The sequence below is a fragment of the Mauremys mutica genome, chromosome 1 (assembly GCF_020497125.1).
Source record: "Mauremys mutica isolate MM-2020 ecotype Southern chromosome 1, ASM2049712v1, whole genome shotgun sequence".
Taxonomy (NCBI): Eukaryota; Metazoa; Chordata; order Testudines; family Geoemydidae; genus Mauremys; species Mauremys mutica.
In genome coordinates, this window is record NC_059072.1 from 206,820,784 (window position 1) to 206,840,585 (window position 19,802).

The 19,802-nt window shown below is 46.8% G+C and overlaps 1 protein-coding gene across 3 annotated transcripts in view; it reads left to right on the forward strand.

The window, feature by feature from the left end:
- The first annotated feature begins 4,918 nt into the window (after positions 1 to 4,918).
- PDE9A (phosphodiesterase 9A) overlaps positions 4,919 to 19,802 on the forward strand; it is a 98,363-nt gene continuing 83,479 nt past the window's right edge. For 2 of the 3 annotated variants that reach the window (XM_045002556.1, XM_045002557.1), the window contains exon 1: positions 4,919 to 5,232. In XM_045002556.1, coding sequence (XP_044858491.1) covers positions 5,164 to 5,232 — 69 coding nt within the window. In that variant the 5' untranslated portion in view covers positions 4,919 to 5,163. The remainder of the gene's footprint in view (positions 5,233 to 19,802) is intronic. The other variant, XM_045002555.1, reaches the window with a different exon arrangement.

Consider the following 19,802-nt stretch of genomic DNA (forward strand, 5'->3'; position numbering starts at 1 on the left):
TCTAGAGCCACAAGAAAAGGGAAATGGTACATGGCAATCCATCAAGTCAGAAGAGAGATCAATGGGGGTACGAAAGGGATTGGTGTTGGGTCCAGTCATGCTTATCATAGATTCCAAGGCCAAGATGGACCACGGTGGTCCTCTAGTCTGATCTCCTCACATCTTCATTAATGATCATGAAGAGAGAGTAAACAGCATGTTCAGGACATTCACCAATGATACCATGTCTGTGTGAGGACTGAGAGAGCCAAAATATGGGCAGGAAATAACGAAACGAGGTTCAACACTGATGAATGCAAACTCGTATCTCTGGGGAAAAATAATCTGAACCTTGCTATTGAAACGTTTAAGTTGTTGGTTTTTGTCCTATATAAATCCCTGAAGAGCTAGGAACTTGCCTATTACCCCATGCTACAGTCAGTGAAGACACTCTAGCTGGAGTCCTTTTTGGTTTAGGACAGGGGAGCTGACAGCAGGTACCTTATGACAGCCCTGGCCTCTGGAATTCACTACCCCTCTCCTTAGTCGAAGCTACCTGAGTACAATCCTGACCTAGGCATGTGTTCAGGCAGCTAGCCTGTCATGCTACTTGGTGCTACAATCTACTATTAGTGTACTAGCTTGATCAAAGCTAGTGAGTGTCTACCCAAGCTGGTGATCACTTCTCCAGCTGCAGTACACACATACAATAGTCTGAATTTACAACACATTCTGAAGAGTAAGGTGCATTTATTTTCTTGAGCTTTGAGGGAGGACTGAGCTGTACAGAGGGGTGGGGAATTAGCAGCTGGTTGATCTTTGCTGTCATGTGGGTAGGGAGCTTTCAGAGTTATTTTATTCATTTATTTTTGTTTTTGTTGTATTTTCATGTCTTTTTATTTAAAACATGTTAGCACACCTAGTGCTAGGAATAGCTGGTGTTTTTTTCAATCTAAGCATTAGCTAAATGAATAACATAAGCACAGGGACCTGACGCAAGGGCCAAAAATCAGTAGAGTCTTTCCATCGACTTCAATGGGCTTTGGATCAGGCACCAAGGAAGGAGAGGAATTATTTAGACTAGCACAAAAGGATGCAACTAGAAGTGATGGGACACTGTTAACAGAGGGGAAATTTAGGCAGAGTATTATGAAGAAATTCATTAACCTGAACATCCATTAGACAGAAGAATAGTTCACCAAAGAAACTAGTCCATCAGTCCAGCACTTGGAACATTTATAACTAGATTGAACAGAACACTACCAAAAATCCTATATTGTCAGAGATGGACTGTCACCTCTCATCTCTAATGTTTAGGTCTCTTATCACTGATGTTTATCGTTTATGATTCACCAGTGTTTTAAGCAAATGGATGCTTTTCAATGTATAGAGAGTTTGGATGAGGTGCTGTAACAGTAATTAGTGTCTCTACAAAAATAGAAGTCAGGTTATAAAAACTAGGCTCAAAGGTAGTTAGAAATACTATTGAAGTTGACTGAAGTTGCATGTGTCAGAGGACTGTTGTCCTCTTATTAAAACTCAGTGTGGGTGTTTTGGTTGGCTAGCTCCCAGTACTAAAAGTAACGGGAAGAGTCAACAGGAAATCAGGACCCTGAGACTGACAGTCCCCAGGGGCAATGGGGAGAGGCCGTTGCCCCAGGTCCTGTCCTCCGTGTGAGCTGGAATTGCCTGGGTCAGACAGAGTGGAGCAGAACTAAGGAGAAAGCAGGGGCCCAAGCTGAGCTGGGGAGCAGAGCAGAGTTGGGCCAGAAAAGCAGCCCAGGAAGCAGGTCAGAGCTGGGAGCAGCCCACAGAGCAGACCTGGGCTGGGAGGAGAGCTGCAGCAACCAGAGCCAGAGAGGCCAGAGAAGCAGCCCAGGGAGCTGGAGGCAGAGCAGCCGCTGTGCTGAGGCAGAGAGGATCTGGAGCTGAGGCAGAGTGGTGGAGCTGGAGCTGGGGCTGGAGCAGTCCGGAGCCAAGTGTGGGGAGCAGCTGGGGAGAGCGAGGGAGACCCTAGGCAGCAGGCCCAACGCAGGGAGATGCCCCCAACCAAGAGGCCTTGCAGGCCACACTTGGAGGGGGATCATAACCCCGATGGGGCAGGGGCAACGCTGGGAAGAAGGGTCCTGCCACCTAGAGCCTGAGGGCATGTGGCCACTGCCAGAGCAAATGTCCGGCCCGCAGCATCCCTGCAGCACAGCCAGGGCCTGAGAAGGAGGCCTGGGACTTGTGAGGAACAGACTGAACTTCCCTTACATTCCAGAGAGCACCCCAGAACGGGGATACCCTAGCCCCTGCCCTAAGTGACCACGACAAGGTGGGGGTTGAGCCCCCCAGGAATCCAGCCTTGTTGGGGTTACGAGGACTCTGCCACACAGGAGAGTGGAAGGGCAGCCCTTGGGGTCAGGCAGGCCTCTGGGTAAAGGAAGTGGAAGCGAGGACTCAGATCAGGGATGGGCAAACTTTTTGGCCTGAGAGCCACATCTGGATACCGAAATTGTATGATGGACCATGAATGCTCACGACATTGAGAGTTGGGGTGTGGGATGGGGTGAGGGTTCTGGCTGGGAGTGGGGCTGGGGATAACGGGTTTGGAGTGCAGGAGGGTGCGCCAGGTGGGACCAAGGGGTTTGGAGGGCAGGAGGGGAATCGGGGCTCGGGCGGGGGTTTGACGTGGGGCAGCCAGGGGCACCGCTCCCGCAGCTCCCATTGGCCGTGGTTCCTGGCCAATGGGAGCTGCAGAGGTGATGCCTGGAGCAGGGGCAGCATGCAAAGCCCCCGGCTGCTCCTATGCATACTGCTGCTGCTTCTGGGAGCTATGCGGAGTGGGGCAAGCCCTGGACCCTGCTCCCTGGTGGAAGCTTGAGGGCCAGATGTGGCCCCTGGGCCATAGTTTGTCCACCCCGACTCAGATCCTTTTGCTAGCCCATTTCACTGGGGTAGTGTATAAAGCAGGAAAGTTCCCCACCATAGCGGAATCATTCCCCCACTTACACATGCATGGACAGAATTGAACTGAAATGAGAACTGGAGGAACTTCTTGCATTTTTCTGAATGCTAACCTAGACATGCTCCATTTGGTTGGATGCTTGGGATAAGGGGTGGTTCTCTCCAGCTCAAAGTGTTTTGAAAAGAACAGAGGACTGATCAAACTAGACAAACACAAAAACAGGTGTGATGTAACTAATACCCAAGATTATTGGTTGAATATATGAAGATGCATGTGAGCCTCAGTAACAGAATAATGTGCTAAACAAATCAGCAGGGAAAGTGAAACATGTTGCTAAACTATCAGAGGGGTAGCCGTGTTAGTCTGGATCTGTAAAAGCAGCAAAGAGTCCTGTGGCACCTTATAGACTAACAGACATTTTGGAGCATGAGCTTTCGTGGGTGAATACCCACTTGTGTCATGCCCCTTTCCTCCAGGAGTTACACTATAAATAACAGCCTACTACTGCTGCTATGTAATGGAGGTTTTCCTTTATTTCAAGTATTGGAGTTGTATAGTTTGGTGCTAAATGGCCAGGATTCAAATACTACTCCTGACCTGTCATGAAGTTTGTTACAAGAGAATTTTAAAAATCTGCTTATCTTCAACCAACTTTTATAAATCTACAATGCGGTTATGAAATACGAGAGTAGACCCTCTAATAAAAGTGGTTTACTAAACTCTGAGATCTTATAAAGACCTCTAGCTCATCATTTATAAAGATTGTCTGCCGACACTATTAGGGTGGTATTGATACATTTGTGGGTCTGATCTGCACTTATTACTTGGGCAAAGCTCCCGCTTACATCCATGAGAGTTCTGCTTGAATAAGACCTGCAGGTTCTGACTCACTTTTGACTCTGTCCATGGTCCTCTTCCTCAGTTACTTAGGGCCCAATTCTGACCCCTTTACTCATACTGAGGAGTGCCTCACTACACAAGTAGTCCCATTAACATCAGCTCATACAATAAGGGCCATCATGTGAATCAGAGAGGCAGATTTGGGCCCTCAGTGCATCCACCATTTCGCATCTTCCATAGTTTATCTCAGCCTGCCACACAAAAGTCAGTGAAATATTTTATTAACTCAGCTGCCGAAGCACTAAAAGTCTCAGAAAGCACTTAGAAATAAAAGTAACCTAATGCGCTATTTCCAGCAGCACTGCCTGCTCACAGCTTGCCTGATCATGTCTGCCTTGTGAAGTCAGAGGAATCGCTGTCTCAAAGTCTCTTCACACTGCCAGGGAGAATCACCAACCACTGTTTTTGTTCCCCATAGACACTGACAATGCAAAACAAGACAGATATTCAGCAGATGGCATTTGGAGTTCTCTTAGAATCAAACAGCAAATGTATTGCTTCCTCCAGTTTTTAGACTGTGTTTTCAAATATGGTACACGTTTTCCGGAGTACTTAACATTTACCTAAATTTCTTTTAAACAGAGGAATTGCATTTAGGACATTAGTCAATAGCAACAGGCAGGGTTTGTTTTCTTCAAACTTTATTACTGTAACTCTTTCTTGCCTGGCTTGTGTTCTGTGCAACGATAACAAAGGCGGTATATAAATGAAACTACTTAGTTTTAGCTGGGTCAGTCCCAGCTCTGGCTACATGGTGTTTTTAAAATGGGTTGTGTCTGCGTTCAGTGCAGCTGGGAGTCTGTCACACTTCTTAAAATGCATAGAAAGGCAACTGAAAGGATAGATGTTAATTGATTATTCTGTTTCCATTTCACCATAAAAATAAAGTGACACTGACTGCAGTCTAATGTAGAGGATTCTCCCAGTGATAAGTGGTACTTTGTCTTGTGTGTTGAAAGCAACTAATCAAACCCCGCTCTCCAGTACAGCATTACAGATTGATTGCCCACAGGCTCCCAGCTCTGAAGTCAAAGGGGGTTGCTATGGGAATCGGGAGGGCACTTGAAGACAGGATCTGAAGCTTGTGTTTCCCTGTCCAAGGCAGCTGGAGTCAGAGAAAAGAAAAACTAAGAGGAGGGGGCACACGCGCACACAGCCACAGCAAAATGCATGCCTGTTAGAGGAGGGATCTTCATAGCATGAGACTGTGGTCTAGAGAAGAGCAAAGACACTAAAGGGTCTGGCAGAGGTGGCTCAGCGTTGTTTGGCTAATCCCTTTTTCCTGCTATATAGCTGACACTAAGAAAGTACAGTAAAAGTCCAACTGTAACAAGATGGGATCCGGCTCCTCAACTTACCGACCCAAGTGTATTTATTTGGATATTGATGGAAGAATTCAAAAGGTACTTTTTCTTATTTTTCACAAACTGGTGTCTCCTTCAGTAAGCAGCAGCAATAATGATGGCAGGCTGTATTTAGTATGGGACCTATAAGCTATAAAAGGTGTTTATATTCAGCTCTGGCATGTAAAATGCTCTTGAGTTACTTCTGTTTTGCAAATGAATATAGGGTTTGGGGTTTTTTTTAAAGTGCAATTAGGAGACTCTTGCTGCAGGGCGTGTGTGTGTGCGTGTGTGTGTGAATTCCTGATTTAATAGTCTTCCAGGATTGCTGTACGTGTTTGCAAAGTTTTGCATGTGGAAAGGTGCTTTCCTGGTTTTCACATGATCAATAGTAACTGGAAAAGAAGCTATGTTGCATTATTTTGAGATTGTCTAGCACACCAATATTAATGGCAGGAAGACATTTTAAAATACACTTTAAATGGTATAGGAAGCTATTTCGTTATTATAGTGTATTATGTATTTGTAGCAACAGGTAGGGATCCCCAATAACATTGGCAAAGTCCTTCTTCCATATCATTAAACTTTTATCAAAACTTCAGATATTGTTTGTGTGCTCAGTGCTATACAGAACATAGAGGAAGATGCTTTCCCTGCTCTGAGGAATGTTTAGTAACTAAAAAACATACAGCTCAGAATATGTGAAATATATTAGACATGCATTTTACACATAAACACTCTACTGTTTCTATTGCTAATTTATCCTAGATCATCTTTCAGCCACAAATCAAGTGCCTTATCTTATACAGCAAATAGAAGACAGTAAGCTATTAAAGAGTGATCTTACTGTGGCTTGCAAAATTCAAAATAGCCATCTTTTTAAGGTTCAAGCCTAAATTATTATTTCACCTAGCCTCAGCTTTTCCTTTGCAAAAAAAAATAGCAGTGTGCATTTCCCCTATGTTTTAAATGACCGTATAAACAGGTACACCTCTACCCTGATATAACACAAATTCGGATATAACGCGGTAAAGCAGTGCTCAGAGGGAGGCAGGGCTGTGTGCTCTGGCAGATCAAATCAAGTTCGATATAACGCGGTAAGATTTTTTTGGCTCCCAAAAAACAGTGTTACATCAAGGTAGAGGTGTAATTTAGGATTAGCTGCCTACAGTCATATCAAAGTGTGTCGCCTTTGCCTGCAGTTCCCCCCCCCCACACACACACACACTGCTCTGGTCACCTATAAGCTCACAGAAGCATGTCCGTAGAGAATCAGGCATGTAGTCAAAATAAGATCTTGGATAATGTACAGCTGCACAAGTTTCCCCAGAGCAGAATATTATCACCTCATCAGTTTCGGGGCTTTGAGTTGAAGGTGAAATCTCTGTTGCTGTCAGCTCTTCGTCACTAGCAGAAAGGAGCATCCAAACTCTGTTAAACGGGAGGGAGGATTTATGTTTTGCCACAGTCTAGCAGAGCTAGTTTCCTAATAATCCAAGGAAATGACACTTGCTGTGTGAAGTTCCCTAACACCTTCAAAAATAGAAAAACAAAGATTTTAATTTTTATTTTAAAAAGATCAAGAGCATTTACATCATATTTGATAAATAATACTTGTCACTTCCTCCTGCTAAAAATTGAGCATTTCCCAGGATTAGTCTCTGGAGAGTAATTGTATTGCAGAAGAACACTCCAGAGGCATGACTGCATGAAATAGCAACGCAAACTCAAGCAATATAAATTTTGCTCGATAAACGTTATCTGTTTCTTTTGTCAGATGTGAAATTCCATCTGTGCAATGTTTGGAAGGATTCCTGCGGTAAAAATATAGAGTAAATGGGGGTTCATTCAGGGTAAGCAGAGCATTTCGCAAAGCCTCATGCCTCCTGAGTAAAGACATAATTAGACGAAAGGAATCCATAATCTTCCAAGGAATGTAGTATTTGTGATTTCTAGAGGCAGCTCATTAAACTAATGCTGATCTACTCCTTACTTGACCCACTACTGAAATACGATCATTATAAAATTGTTTGAGTCTGAAACGATTTAGCCCCAAAGTCTGACTGTACTGATGAACATTTCAGAGTATTGTAATGGAGGTGGGCATCTGATGATGATGATGATGATAAATACTTTTGTATTTAAATGGCCTGATTCTGACCTCATACCAGTTTTGCACTGGAGTACACCATTGACTTCTGTGGAGCCACTCCTCATTTACACGAGTTTAAGTCAGAGGACAATCAGACTCATTGAGTATTATGCCTGAGGATCTGTTATGTAGCACATTACACTTGAGGAGCTGTTAATGAAAACATTCACATTTAATTAAGCATCACATCCTAGCAGGTAAGTGTACTGTTAGGTAAACTGAGGCACAAAGCTGGTACGTGACCTGACTCTAACTGCTAGACCAGGGCGCTCAGTAGATTGAGATCCTGGTAGTCTGCAGAATGAAAGTGTTTGAGAACCCAGCAGTACAATCAGAGAATCGTAGGCTGGGAAGGAACCTCAAGAGGTCATCTAGTCCAGTCCCTGGCACTCATGGCAGGACTAAGTATTATCTAGAGTTCTAGACCATCCCTGATAGGTGTTTGTCTAACCTACTCTTAAAAATCTCCAGTGATGGAGAATCCACACCCTCCCTGGGCAATTTATTTCAGTGCTTAACCACCCTGACAGTCAGGAAGTTTTTTCCTTATTTCCACCTAAACCTCCATTGCTGTAATTAAGACCGTTGTTTCTTGCCCTATCCTCAGAGGTTAAGGAGAACATTTTTTCTCCTTCCACCTTGTAAGAACCTTTTACGTACTTGAAAACTCTTATCATGTCCCCTCTCATCTTCTGTTCCTCAGACTAAACAAACCCAATTTTTTCAATCTTCCCTCATGGTTCATGTTTTCTAGACCTTTAGTCATATTTGTTGCTCTTCTCTGGACTGTCTCCAATTTGTCCGCATCTTTCCTGAAATGTGGGGCCCAGAACTGGACACAATACTCCAGTTGAGGCCTAATCAGCACAGAATAGAGCAAAAGAATTACTCCTCATGTCTCACTTACAATACTCCTGCTAATACATCCCAGAATGATGTTTGCTTTTTTTGCAACCATGTTGACTCATATTTAGCTTTGATCCACTCTGACCCCCAGATCCCTTTCTGAAGTACTCCGGCCAACTTTCACACGCTCTTTATTCATATGAGTAGTCCTATATGACTACCCATACGCAGGGCTGCTCAGAGGATTCAGGGAGCCTGTGGCAGGGCTGGGTCTTCGGTGGTAATTCAGTGGCGGGTCTGTCTCGGAGGGAAGGACCCACCACCGAATGCAGCTGAAGAATGAAGCAGCGGCAGTAGAGCAGCCTAAGTGCTGCCGATCACAGCTTCTTTTTTTTTTTCCGCTGCTTGCGGCACTTGTACTCACCAGGCGGCACTCTGAGGCTTTGGCAGCACTTCAGCGGCGAGTCCTTCACTCACTCCAAGTCTTCCACTGCACTGAAGGACCCGCCGCCGAAGACCCGGAGCGAGTGAAGGGCCCACCACGGAAGTGCCGCCGAAAACCTGGAGCGGCTCGTGGGGCAGGGCCTGGGGCAAATTGCCCCGATTCCTCCCCCCCCCCGCCCCGGGCGGCCCTGCCCATAGGATTACTGTTTTGCAGTGGCTCTCAACCTTTCCAGACTACTGTGTCCCTCTTAGGCCTTGTCTACACTACAAGACTATTTCGAATCTACTTAAGTCAAATTTGTGGATTCGACCTTATGAAGTCGAATTTGTGTATCCACAGTAAATACACTAATTCGAATTTCTGAGTCCACAGTAATGGGGCTGGCGTCGACTTTGGAAGCGGTGCACTGTGGGAAGCTATCCCACAGTTCCCGCAGTCCCCGCTGCCCATTGGAATGCTGGGTAGAGCTCCCAATGCCTCCTGGGGGAAAAATGTGTCGAGGGTGCTTTTGGGTAACTGTTGTCATTGAACTGTCAATCACGCCCTCCCTCCCTGAAAGCTCCGGCGGGAAATCTGTTTGCGCCCTTCTCTGGTTGGTTACAGCGCGGACGCCACAGCACTGCGAGCATGGAGCCCGCTGCGATCATCGCTGCACTTATGGCCGTTGTCAACTCCTCGCACCTTATCGTCCACCTCTTCCACAGTCAGCTGCTGAGAAATCGGGTGAGGAGGCTCCAGCAGCGCGGTGAGGACAGGAATTCACAGAGTGGCGCAGACCTCTCACAAAGCAGGGTACGCCGCGCCGTGGAGATCATGGTGGCAATGGGTCAAGTTCATGGTGTGGAACGGCGATTCTGGGCCCGGGAAACAAGCACGGACTGGTGGGACCGCATAGTGCTGCAGGTCTGGGATGAATCACAGTGGCTGCGAAACTTCAGGATGCGTAAGGGCACTTTCCTTGAACTCTGTGACTTGCTGTCCCCTGCCCTGAAGCGCCAGGACACCCGGATGCGAGCAGCCCTGAGTGTGCAGAAGCGAGTGGCCATAGCCCTCTGGAAACTTGCAACGCCAGACAGCTACCGGTCAGTAGCGAACCACTTTGGCGTGGGCAAATCTACCGTGGGGGTTGCTGTGATTGAAGTAGCCCACGCAATCGTTGAGCAACTTCTCTCAAAGGTAGTGACTCTCGGAAACGTCCAGAACATCATAGATGGCTTCGCCGCGATGGGATTCCCAAACTGCGGTGGGGCTATAGATGGGACTCACATCCCTATCCTGGCACCAGCCCACCAGGCCAGCGAGTACATTAACCGAAAGGGCTACTTTTCAATGGTGCTGCAAGCACTGGTAGACCATAGGGGACGTTTTACCAACATCTTCGTTGGGTGGGCGGGCAAGGTTCATGACGCGCGTGTGTTCAGGAACTCTGGTCTGTTTAAACACCTCCAGGCAGGTACTTTCTTCCCGGACCACAAAATAACGGTTGGGGATGTGCAGATGCCTACAGTGATCCTCGGGGACCCAGCCTACCCGCTAATGCCCTGGCTCATGAAGCCCTATACAGGCGCCTTGGACAGAGAGAAGGAACTCTTCAACTACCGGCTGAGCAAGTGCAGAATGGTGGTGGAGTGTGCTTTCGGACGTCTCAAGGGGAGATGGCGGAGCTTACTGACTCGCTCGGACATCAGCGAAAAGAATATCCCCGTAGTTATTGCTGCTTGCTGTGTGCTACACAATCTCTGTGAGAGTAAGGGCGAGACCTTTTTGTCCGGATGGGAGGTTGAGGCAAATCGCCTGGCTGCAGTTTACGCTCAGCCAGACACCCGTGCTGAGAGAATATCCCAGCGGGAAGCACTGTGTATCCGGGAGGCTTTGAAAGCAAGTTTCCTCGGAGAGCAGGGTAACCTATGACTCTCCACTTGCTTTCAAGAGAAACTGACCCTGGGCCTGTGTCTGTATGTGTCGATTTCGATCTGCGGTTACATACCCCGTTCTCCAAGTTTCCCCCACTTCCAAAGCACGTTTTAAAGCAAATTAATTGTTACACTCATTATTAATAAATCTTTGTTTTACTTTGCATTTCTGTTCAGGTGTTGAAACATGGACGCATACTGTGCTGGGCACGGTGTGCACTGATGTACAGACCGCTTGTTCCATAGAGGAATGACATCCTCCTGCTCCTACATAGGTCTCTGGGGTGGGGGACGGTTGCAAGTGGTTGTGCATGAAGGGGAGGGATTGCAGGAAGGGGTGGGTTTGCAGGAAGGGGCGAGTGGTGCCTTCTTTGGATAGGGGTTTGGATGACGGCAGTGGGCTGCGGGTTTGGGCGTAGGAAGGGGTGAGGGGTGTGGGGGAAGGGTGAGTATCTGTCCGTGGATGAGGGCTCTTGTTGGGGCTCAGGGCAGCGGAGAGGCTCGTTGCTACGGTGGAAGTGCATGGTAAGGGCAGCGTGCCTTAACATTAAGGGGGTGGCAGGCGCTAGGACCCTGGACAAGCATACACATCACAGAATGACCCGGGGCAGCATACACCACACAGAGTGACCCTGGTGCCTACTGACTGCAGTGTGTGTGTGCCCTGCAGTTGATCATGCCCCCAAGTCTGTACCCTGGTAATGTAGGCTATACCGTGCAATTATAAATCCCCTCCCCCACCCCCATACACAAAAAAATCCTCTGACACGAAAGACGTGACCGAAACAGTGAATAACAGCAAACAGCTTTTAATAATCTAATACACAGTGGGGGGATGAAACTTGGATTTGGGACTGGGTGAGCCTGTAAGGGAAGCACTTCTACAAATTTATAGCGTGAGAGGTGTGTGGTACATTAGCGCTATGCAGTGGTGCAGTGACAGTTCTCACGGCCCCTACCGCCCCTCCGTCTTGTACTTTTGGGTGAGGGGGGGCAGGACTTCTTGGCGGGGGAGGGCGGTTGCAGATACACTGCAGGGGGGCTCTGTCCTCCTGCCTGCGGTCCTGCAGAACATCAACAAGGCGCTGGAGCGTGTCCGTTTGCTCCCTCATTAGCCCAAGCAGCGTTTGAGTCGCCTGCTGGTCTTCCTGCCGCCACCTATCCTCCCGTTCGATGTGTGTGCGATGCTGTTGACATAGGGTCTCCCTCCACTGTCTCTGCTCTGCCGCCTTGGCTCTGGAGCAGGCCATCAGTTCCGCGAACATCTCATCCCTAGTCTTTTTCTTTCGCCGCCTAATCTGCGCCAGCCTCTGCGAGGGGGATGCCGGGGCAGTCCGGGAAAGAGCCGAAGCTGTGTGATGGGAAAAGTAACTGATTTCCTTGAACAGATACATGTTTGCAAACAGTGAACACAGTCTAGTCAGTTTCTCTGAACAAGACCATACAGGGCAACAAGTCTCACGAGATCTCAGGACAAGTTCGAGATTTCGGAATACGCTCTCATTGGCTGCGGCATTGCACAGGAGAGCGGACAAGTGGGGAGAGACAGCTGAATCCGTCTAGCAGACAGTCCTGGTAAGCCTTACAGTACATTCTGCTTATCAGTTAATGGATAGCTGTGCCCTCCCGCTAAAGGCAATCTGGAAATCATATACTCTGACCCTTTTCCAGCCACTCCCGCCAGTGCACGGGAAAGATCAATGTATGCTTTTCCTATGTGGCCTACAACACGTGGCTGTTAAGTGAGGGTCATTGTTATGCAAAGTAAAAGTCAACCATTCACAACAGTAACAATACACTAATTGCCCTAATTAGATACAGCATTTCATGAACGAGATCACCCTGATGCGGGTCCCTCGGAGTCACAAAGAGCGGATGCTAAGGGAAGCCCTGCAGAGACCAGGACCATATGCGGCCATGCTTGTGGAGGCGATGATTCCCATCTACATAAGGATGTCCTGGCGCGGAAGAGTGTGCTTCCACGGAGCACCCAACAAGGCACCTCTCCCCAGGAACCTCCTGCGGAGGCTTTTTGAGGACCTAAATGAGACCTTTCTTGAATTGTCCCTGGAGGATTATTGTTCAATCCCTATATGTGTGGACCTACTTTTCATATAGTTTTTCATTGAAAATTTTATATATAGTATTTCTATTTTTTTATACCTGTTTTATAAAAAATAAATGTTTACATGTTTATAGCACTTACCGCCTGATCCTTCCCCTGATTCAGAGTCCGGGTTAACGGCCGGGGAGGGTTGGTAGGGGATCTCTGTGAGGGTGATGAAGAGATCCTGGCTGTCAGGGAAAGCGGTATTGTGTTGGCTGTCGCCTGCGCCGTCCTCCACAGACCCTTCCTCATCTTCCACATCGGCGAACATCGAGGAGGAACTGTCCAGGTTCACTATGCCATCCACTGAGTCCACGGTCACTGGTGGGGCAGTGGTGGCAGACCCACCTAGAATGGCATGCAGTGCCTCGTAGAAGCGGCATGTCTGGGGCTGGGCTCCGGAGCGTCCGTTTGCCGCTCTGACTTTTTGGTAGCCTTGTCTCAGGTCCTTGATTTTCACGTGGCACTGCATTGCATCCCGGCTGTATCCTTTCTCTATCATTGCTTTGGAGACCTTCTCGAAGGTCTTTGCATTCCGCTTGCTGGAGCGCAGCTCCGACAGCACAGACTCCTCGCCCCACACACCGATCAGATCCAGGACTTCCCGGTCTGTCCATGCTGGGGACCTCTTTCTATTCTTGGATTGGCCGGACTCCTCTGCTGGAGAGCTCTGCATCGTTGCAGGTGCTGCGGAGCTCGCCCCGATGTCCAGCCAGGACGTCAGATTCAAAGTGCCCAGACAGGAAAATGAATTCAAATTTTCCCGGGTCATTTCCTGTGTGGCTGGTCAGAGAATCCAAGCTCCGACTGCTGTCCAGAGCGTCAACAGAGTGGTGCACTGTGGGATAGCTCCCGGAGCTACTAAGTTCGATTTGCATCCACACCTAGCCTAATTCGAGCTAGCTATGTCGAATTTAGCGTTACTCCACCTGTCGGGGTGGAGTACCGAATTCGAACTAAAGAGTCCTCTAGTTCGAATTAAATGGCTTCCTGGTGTGGACGGTTGAGCGGTTAGTTCGAATTAACGCTGCTAAATTCGAATTAAAGTCCTAGTGTAGACCAGGCCTTAGGAATCTGATTTGTCTTGCATACTCCAACTTTCACCTCAGTTAAAAACGACTTGCTTACAAAATTGGACAGAAAAATACAGAAGTGTCACAGCACACTAGTTCTGAAAAATTGCTTAATTTCTCATTTTTACCATATAATTATAAAATAAATTAATTGGAACATAAATATTGTACTTGCATTTCAGTGTATGGTATATAAAGATGTATAAACAAGTCATTCTGTATGAAATTTTAGTTTGTACTGATGTCACTAGTGCTTTTTATGTAGCCTGTTGTAAACCTAGGCAAATCTCTAGAAGAACTGATGTACCCCTTTGAAGACCTCTGTGTACCCCCAGTGATGCATGTATCCCTGGTTGAGAACCACTGCAGTTATGCGTGGGAATAATTGTCTGCAGGATCAGGGCCATAGTTCTTGATGGTAGACCCCTAAAGACAACAGCCCATGAAAAATGGTGCAGATCATGATTCAAGTAATTTGTTTCAACTTTCCCTGTGACTCATCAAATTTCAGTGAATTCAAGGAAGCTGATAAAATAGTTTCTTTATGTCTAGTTATTAATGCAGCAAATTAAGCAATGGACATTGTAAAACACCCTGTCATGTTAAACTATTTGTACAGTACAGCTTAGTGAATATTTTTTAGAGTAAAAAATGGTTTAAAACAGACTGTTCAGAAATTTGGAAGAGGGGATCATATCAATAGTTAATGCTCCCTTCTGCATTCCCTTAAAAGGTAGTATCTCTGTTTAGCTGGTTGGGTATCTTCAGCATATTTCTTAGGGTATGTCTACACTACGGGATTATTCCGATTTTACATAAACCGTTTTTGTAAAACAGATTGTATAAAGTCGAGTGCACGCGGCCATACTAAGCACATTAATTCGGCGGTGTGCGTCCATGTACCGAGGCTAGCGTCAATTTCCGGAGCGTTGCACTGTGGGTAGCTATCCCGTAGCTATCCCATAGTTCCTGCAGTCTCCCCCGCCCATTGGAATTCTGGGTTGAGATCCCAATGCAAAAACAGTGTCGCGGGTGATTCTGGGTAAATGTCGTCACTCAATCCTTCCTCCGTGAAAGCAACGGCAGACAATCATTTCGCGCCCTTTTTCCCTGGATTGCCCTGGCAGACGCCATAGCATGGCAACCATGGAGCCCGTTTTGCCTTGTCACTGTCACCGTATGTGTACTGGATGCTGCTGACAGACGCAGTACTGCAGTGCTACACAGCAGCATTCATTTGCCTTTGCAAGGTAGCAGAGACGGTTACCATCCCTATTGCACCGTCTGCCATTGTAAATTGGCGATGAGATGATGGTTATCAGTCGTTTTGTACCATCTGCTGCTGTCATGGGTGCTCCTGGCTGGCCTCGCTGAGGTCGGCCGGGGGCGCATGGACAAAAATGGGAATGACTCCCCGGGTCATTCCCTTCTTTATGTTTTGTCTAAAAATAGAGTCAGTCCTGCCTAGAATATGGGGCAAGTGTACTAGAGAACCAGAGAGCACAGCCGCTCCGTGTCAGAGCCCCAGAGATTCCGCAGAAATGATGACCTGCATGCCATTCTAGGGGGTGCCCCTGCAACAACCCCACCCATTGCTTCCCTCCTCCCCCAACCCTCCTGGGCTACCGTGGCAGTGTCCCCCCATTTGTGTGATGAAGTAATAAAGAATGCAGGAATAAGAAACACTGACTTTTTAGTGAGATAAAATGAGGGGGAGGAAGCCTCCAGCTGCTATGATAGTCCAGGCAGGATGTTAAAGGGTGAGGGGGAGAGGAGCGCAGCCTCCCACTGCTATGATAGTCCAGGCAGTACAGAATCTTTTCTTTAGACATGAAAGGTGGCGGGGCTGATGGAGCTCAGCCTCCAGTTGCTATGATGAGGACGGTTACCAGCCGTTTTGTACCATCTGCCGGGAATGACCGGGAGTCATTCTCATTTTTACCCAGGCGCCCCCGGCGACCTCACCGAGGCCAGCCAGGAGCACTCATGGGCTGATGATGACGATGGATAGCAATCATATTGTACCGTCTGCCACCGGGAAGGGGATGCTGGTGTTCAGCGCTGCAGCACCCCGTCTACCAGCTGCATGCAGTAGACATAGGGTGACATTGAAAAAAGGCGAGAAACGATTTTTTTCCCTTTTCTTTCGGGGGGGAGGGGCGAAGGGTGTAAATTGACGACATACACCCTGAAACACCCGGGAAAATGTTTTTGACCCTTCAGGCATTGGGAGCGCAGCCAAGAATAAAAATGCTTTTCGGAGACTGCGGGGACTGTGGGATAGCTGGAGTCCTCAGTACCCCTCCCTCCCTCCATGAGCGTCCATTTGATTCTTTGGCTTTCTGTTACGCTTGTCACACAGCACTGTGCTGTGGACTCTGTATCATAGCCTGGAGATTTTTTCAAATGCTTTGGCATTTCATCTTCTGTAACGGAGCTCTGATAGAACAGATTTGTCTCCCCAAACAGCGATCAGATCCAGTATCTCCTGTATGGTCCATGCTGGAGCTCTTTTTGGATTTGGGACTACATCGCCACCCGTGCTGATCAGAGCTCCATGCTGGGCAAACAGGAAATGAAATTCAAAAGTTCGCGGGGCTTTTCCTGTATATCTGGCCAGTGCATCCGAGTTCAGATGGCTTTCCAGAGCGGTCACAATAGTGCACTGTGGGACACTGCCCGGAGGCCAATACCGTCGATTTGCGGCCACACTAACCCTAATCCGACATGGCAATACCGATTTCAGCGCTACTCCCCTCGTCGGGGAGGAGTACAGAAATCGGTTTAAAGAGTCCTTTATATCGATATAAAGGGCTTCGTTGTGTGGACGGGTGCAGGGTTAAATCGGTTTAACGCTGCTAAATTCGGTTTAAACGCGTAGTGTAGACCAGGCCTTAGAGCCCCAAGCATACTTCAAAGGCGTACGTTTAGGGACACCATCCTTCTGGCCAGAAGGACTGCACAGGATCCACACCGAGCTCTCATCACTTCCTGTACTGGTTACTACATCTCTACAAAGCACACAGCTTCTGCAGCACTCCTTCTCAAGGCATTCCTGAACAGGAATCTAGCCTGGAGCTCTCATGTGCCAGTGCTTACTTTGTTCCAGAGCTGAGCCCCGTGGGGCACCTCTCGGCTTGGCCATTCAGAGCCCCAGCACCATTGGACTTGCTGTGTCTGTTATGAAAGTTAAAAAAAAAATTGCTTGAACCCCGGCACCTAATTGCTTGTAACTCTTTCATTACAAATTAAGCACTGACCAGTGCACATCACCAAGTGCCCACCAGATAATTTCTCTTTACTGAGGGTTCCACCTGAAGATGTTTCTTCCAAACCTCTCAGTTTGTGGATATTAGAAAGTAGCAGAGGGTAAAAAGTATGTTTGAGCATACGGTCGTGTCTCTTGAAATCACAATATGCAGGATCTTTCCGGCTTCTGTGCTTCATTTCAGAATCACATGCTATCATTAGGAAAGTAATCATTTACTCTTCATCTGTGTACTGCGCTGAAGTGAATATCCTCAGAATCTGCCAGTGTTCTTGAGACAAGACTGACCCACATAGGTGTTAGATCTCTGGCCCCAACTGATCTAACATCCACCTCTCTGTCTGATACATAGGCAATGTAAAAAGCTAGTGGAGGGTTTAAATTATTGGATTGCTGTTTCCCTCTCCCCTACCCCCAACTAGAATTACACCTGCATAAAACAAGAATCAGGCATAACATTTTGAATAGAACATTTAAAACTTTAGTAGGATAGTCGCAAACACAACATGAGCATCCTAGCTCAGTGTTGTCGTATCCTAACCACACTCAACAGGCATTGAAATCGTTCAGACAAGACTACCAATTATAATTATACCCTGCTCTAATTGTGTTTTTTTTTAATCAGTAGGTCACAGAGCACTTTACAAAAGAGGCAAGTATCATTATCCCCATTTTATAGATGGGGAAACTGAGACACTGAGAGGTGAAGTTACTGGGCCAACTATTAATTAGGTTGGGAAATAAAGGAGAAACAACCTGATATTTTGGATAGGGATAGGCTCAAGTTACACTACTTGGATCTGAATTTCAAACACTCATAAACTCTTGGTATTTAGAAGTGAAGTTTTAGATGGGGCTCATATCTATGTTTGGGAAATATAACTGATAAGATAGGTAGTCTTATCAGTACTTTCTCAGCTTCTCAAGAACACCATTTGATTACAAAATTAGAAAAGAAAGTTTCTTCTTTCCCAGTGATTTCAACTCAGTAGTATTTAAGTGCTCCTGTTTCACATTGATATAGCCATGTAAGGCGATTGGAGAGGAAAGGATAATCATGATGAGAGAAACATCACATCAGTCTTCCTATTTAGCAGTTCAAAATTCTTCTGTGAAAACTGTTGTTAAAGCAATTCAGTAACACTTTTCACAGCCTGGACAAGAAACATTACACAATAAGGCATAATCGTATTGTGCCAACTCTGCACCCCTTCTCTGAGCTGGACACAGGTGCTGGTAGATGTCCTAAGGTAGCATGCATCTGAACCTATTTCTCTTTTGGTTTGGGCATAAACCCCCTTTGCTTACATGGATCCAGAGGCCCCTAACGCAAAGACCCAATTTCACACACAGGAATTCTGAGACCATTTATATAAAGGAATATAAGCAAGGGAATGGGTACAGACTGACGGGCCGAAAGGGGATGGGGGACTGAAGGGAATTCAACAGTGACAGTGAAACAATAGTACCATCCCTCCCCTTTCCGGCCCCCCAAAGGTACCCAAAACCTTCACACACATGCGCAGCCCACCTGATGCCTCAGATCACACCAGTGGTGCACATAAAGCAGAAATGTGGGGTGCGCTGCTCAGTGGCTGCTCAGTTTGGACCTCTGACCTGTCGGGGTACCCTTGCTCCTTGGCTACTCAGCCTTCACCTGCCCTTGGGACACATGTGAGTCTGAATCCAAAGTGTTCACCACCAGTTGCAGTCTAGCAGTGTTCATCACAGTCCTGTTCCCTGGGCTCACAGACACCCACACCCAGTGCAACACAGTCCTTCTCCCTTTCCACCGAGGCGCTTCTCCCCCCTGCCTCTCCACCTACTTCTCCCATCTGTTCTGGAATCCTCCGGCTTCTTGCCCCTCTTGGCAACTGAGCCACCAAAACTTGGCTGCTTGCACTTAGGCACCATCTGCTGGCTTATTATGGTATGTTGTACAACACACGCTATGCTGCAGTGTTCTTCTACAGACACTAGCGTTTTACATAGTTCTAAAAGGTCGTAAACCCAATACTGTTTGACAGTGATCCTGCCTATTTTACGGACTGAAAAAATACATCACCTAAGAGTACTGATGTCAGATCCAACAGGTTGATGCTACCATGCAAAGGGGTAGAAACCAAGCACAGGCTTGCTTCAAAAGTATTTTTTGCACTACTCAATTAGGAATTTCACCAGGGGGAAAAAAAATTCAAATGCTTGTTGAAAAATTGGAACAAAATCCAATTATCAACAAAAATTAATAAGGGATAGAATTCTGACATGCGAAAGATGAGATACTCTGAAGCTAAATATAGAACAGAATTTGGGTTTATACACTGTTTTCCTACTCATGGTGTCCATATCCCAAAGTGAAATACTAAGTCATTAGTTGTAAACTGGTAGGGTAGAGACTATGTGTAATCAGAGCAGTTATTGTGTCTTTAATAGCTCCTGCTCAGCCTTGAATATTAAAATGTGTTTTATTGAGTGGGAATATTGGGCAAGACACGGGTTATTAATCTCTACCCTCTCTGCAACGTACCATGAGATCTTTGACATACACCAGAGCTGTACACAAGGGACTAAGATAGAAAGGACATTTGTCTAAAAATGTTACAGAAATATTAGCATTGTGGCTATGACCCAAAACCCAGTCAATAATAAGCATTAGCGCTGACTCAGTGGCCTATTTCACGCTCTTTGCACGCTTAATCCAACTATTATTTCCACTCCAGAAAGTCTCAGTCATCTCATTAGTCACTCTGCTTTCTTGCCTTGCTTCATGTTACTCTCAGAAGCAACCCGAGCATATTCTGTGCTTAAATCAAATGCCTACATGTT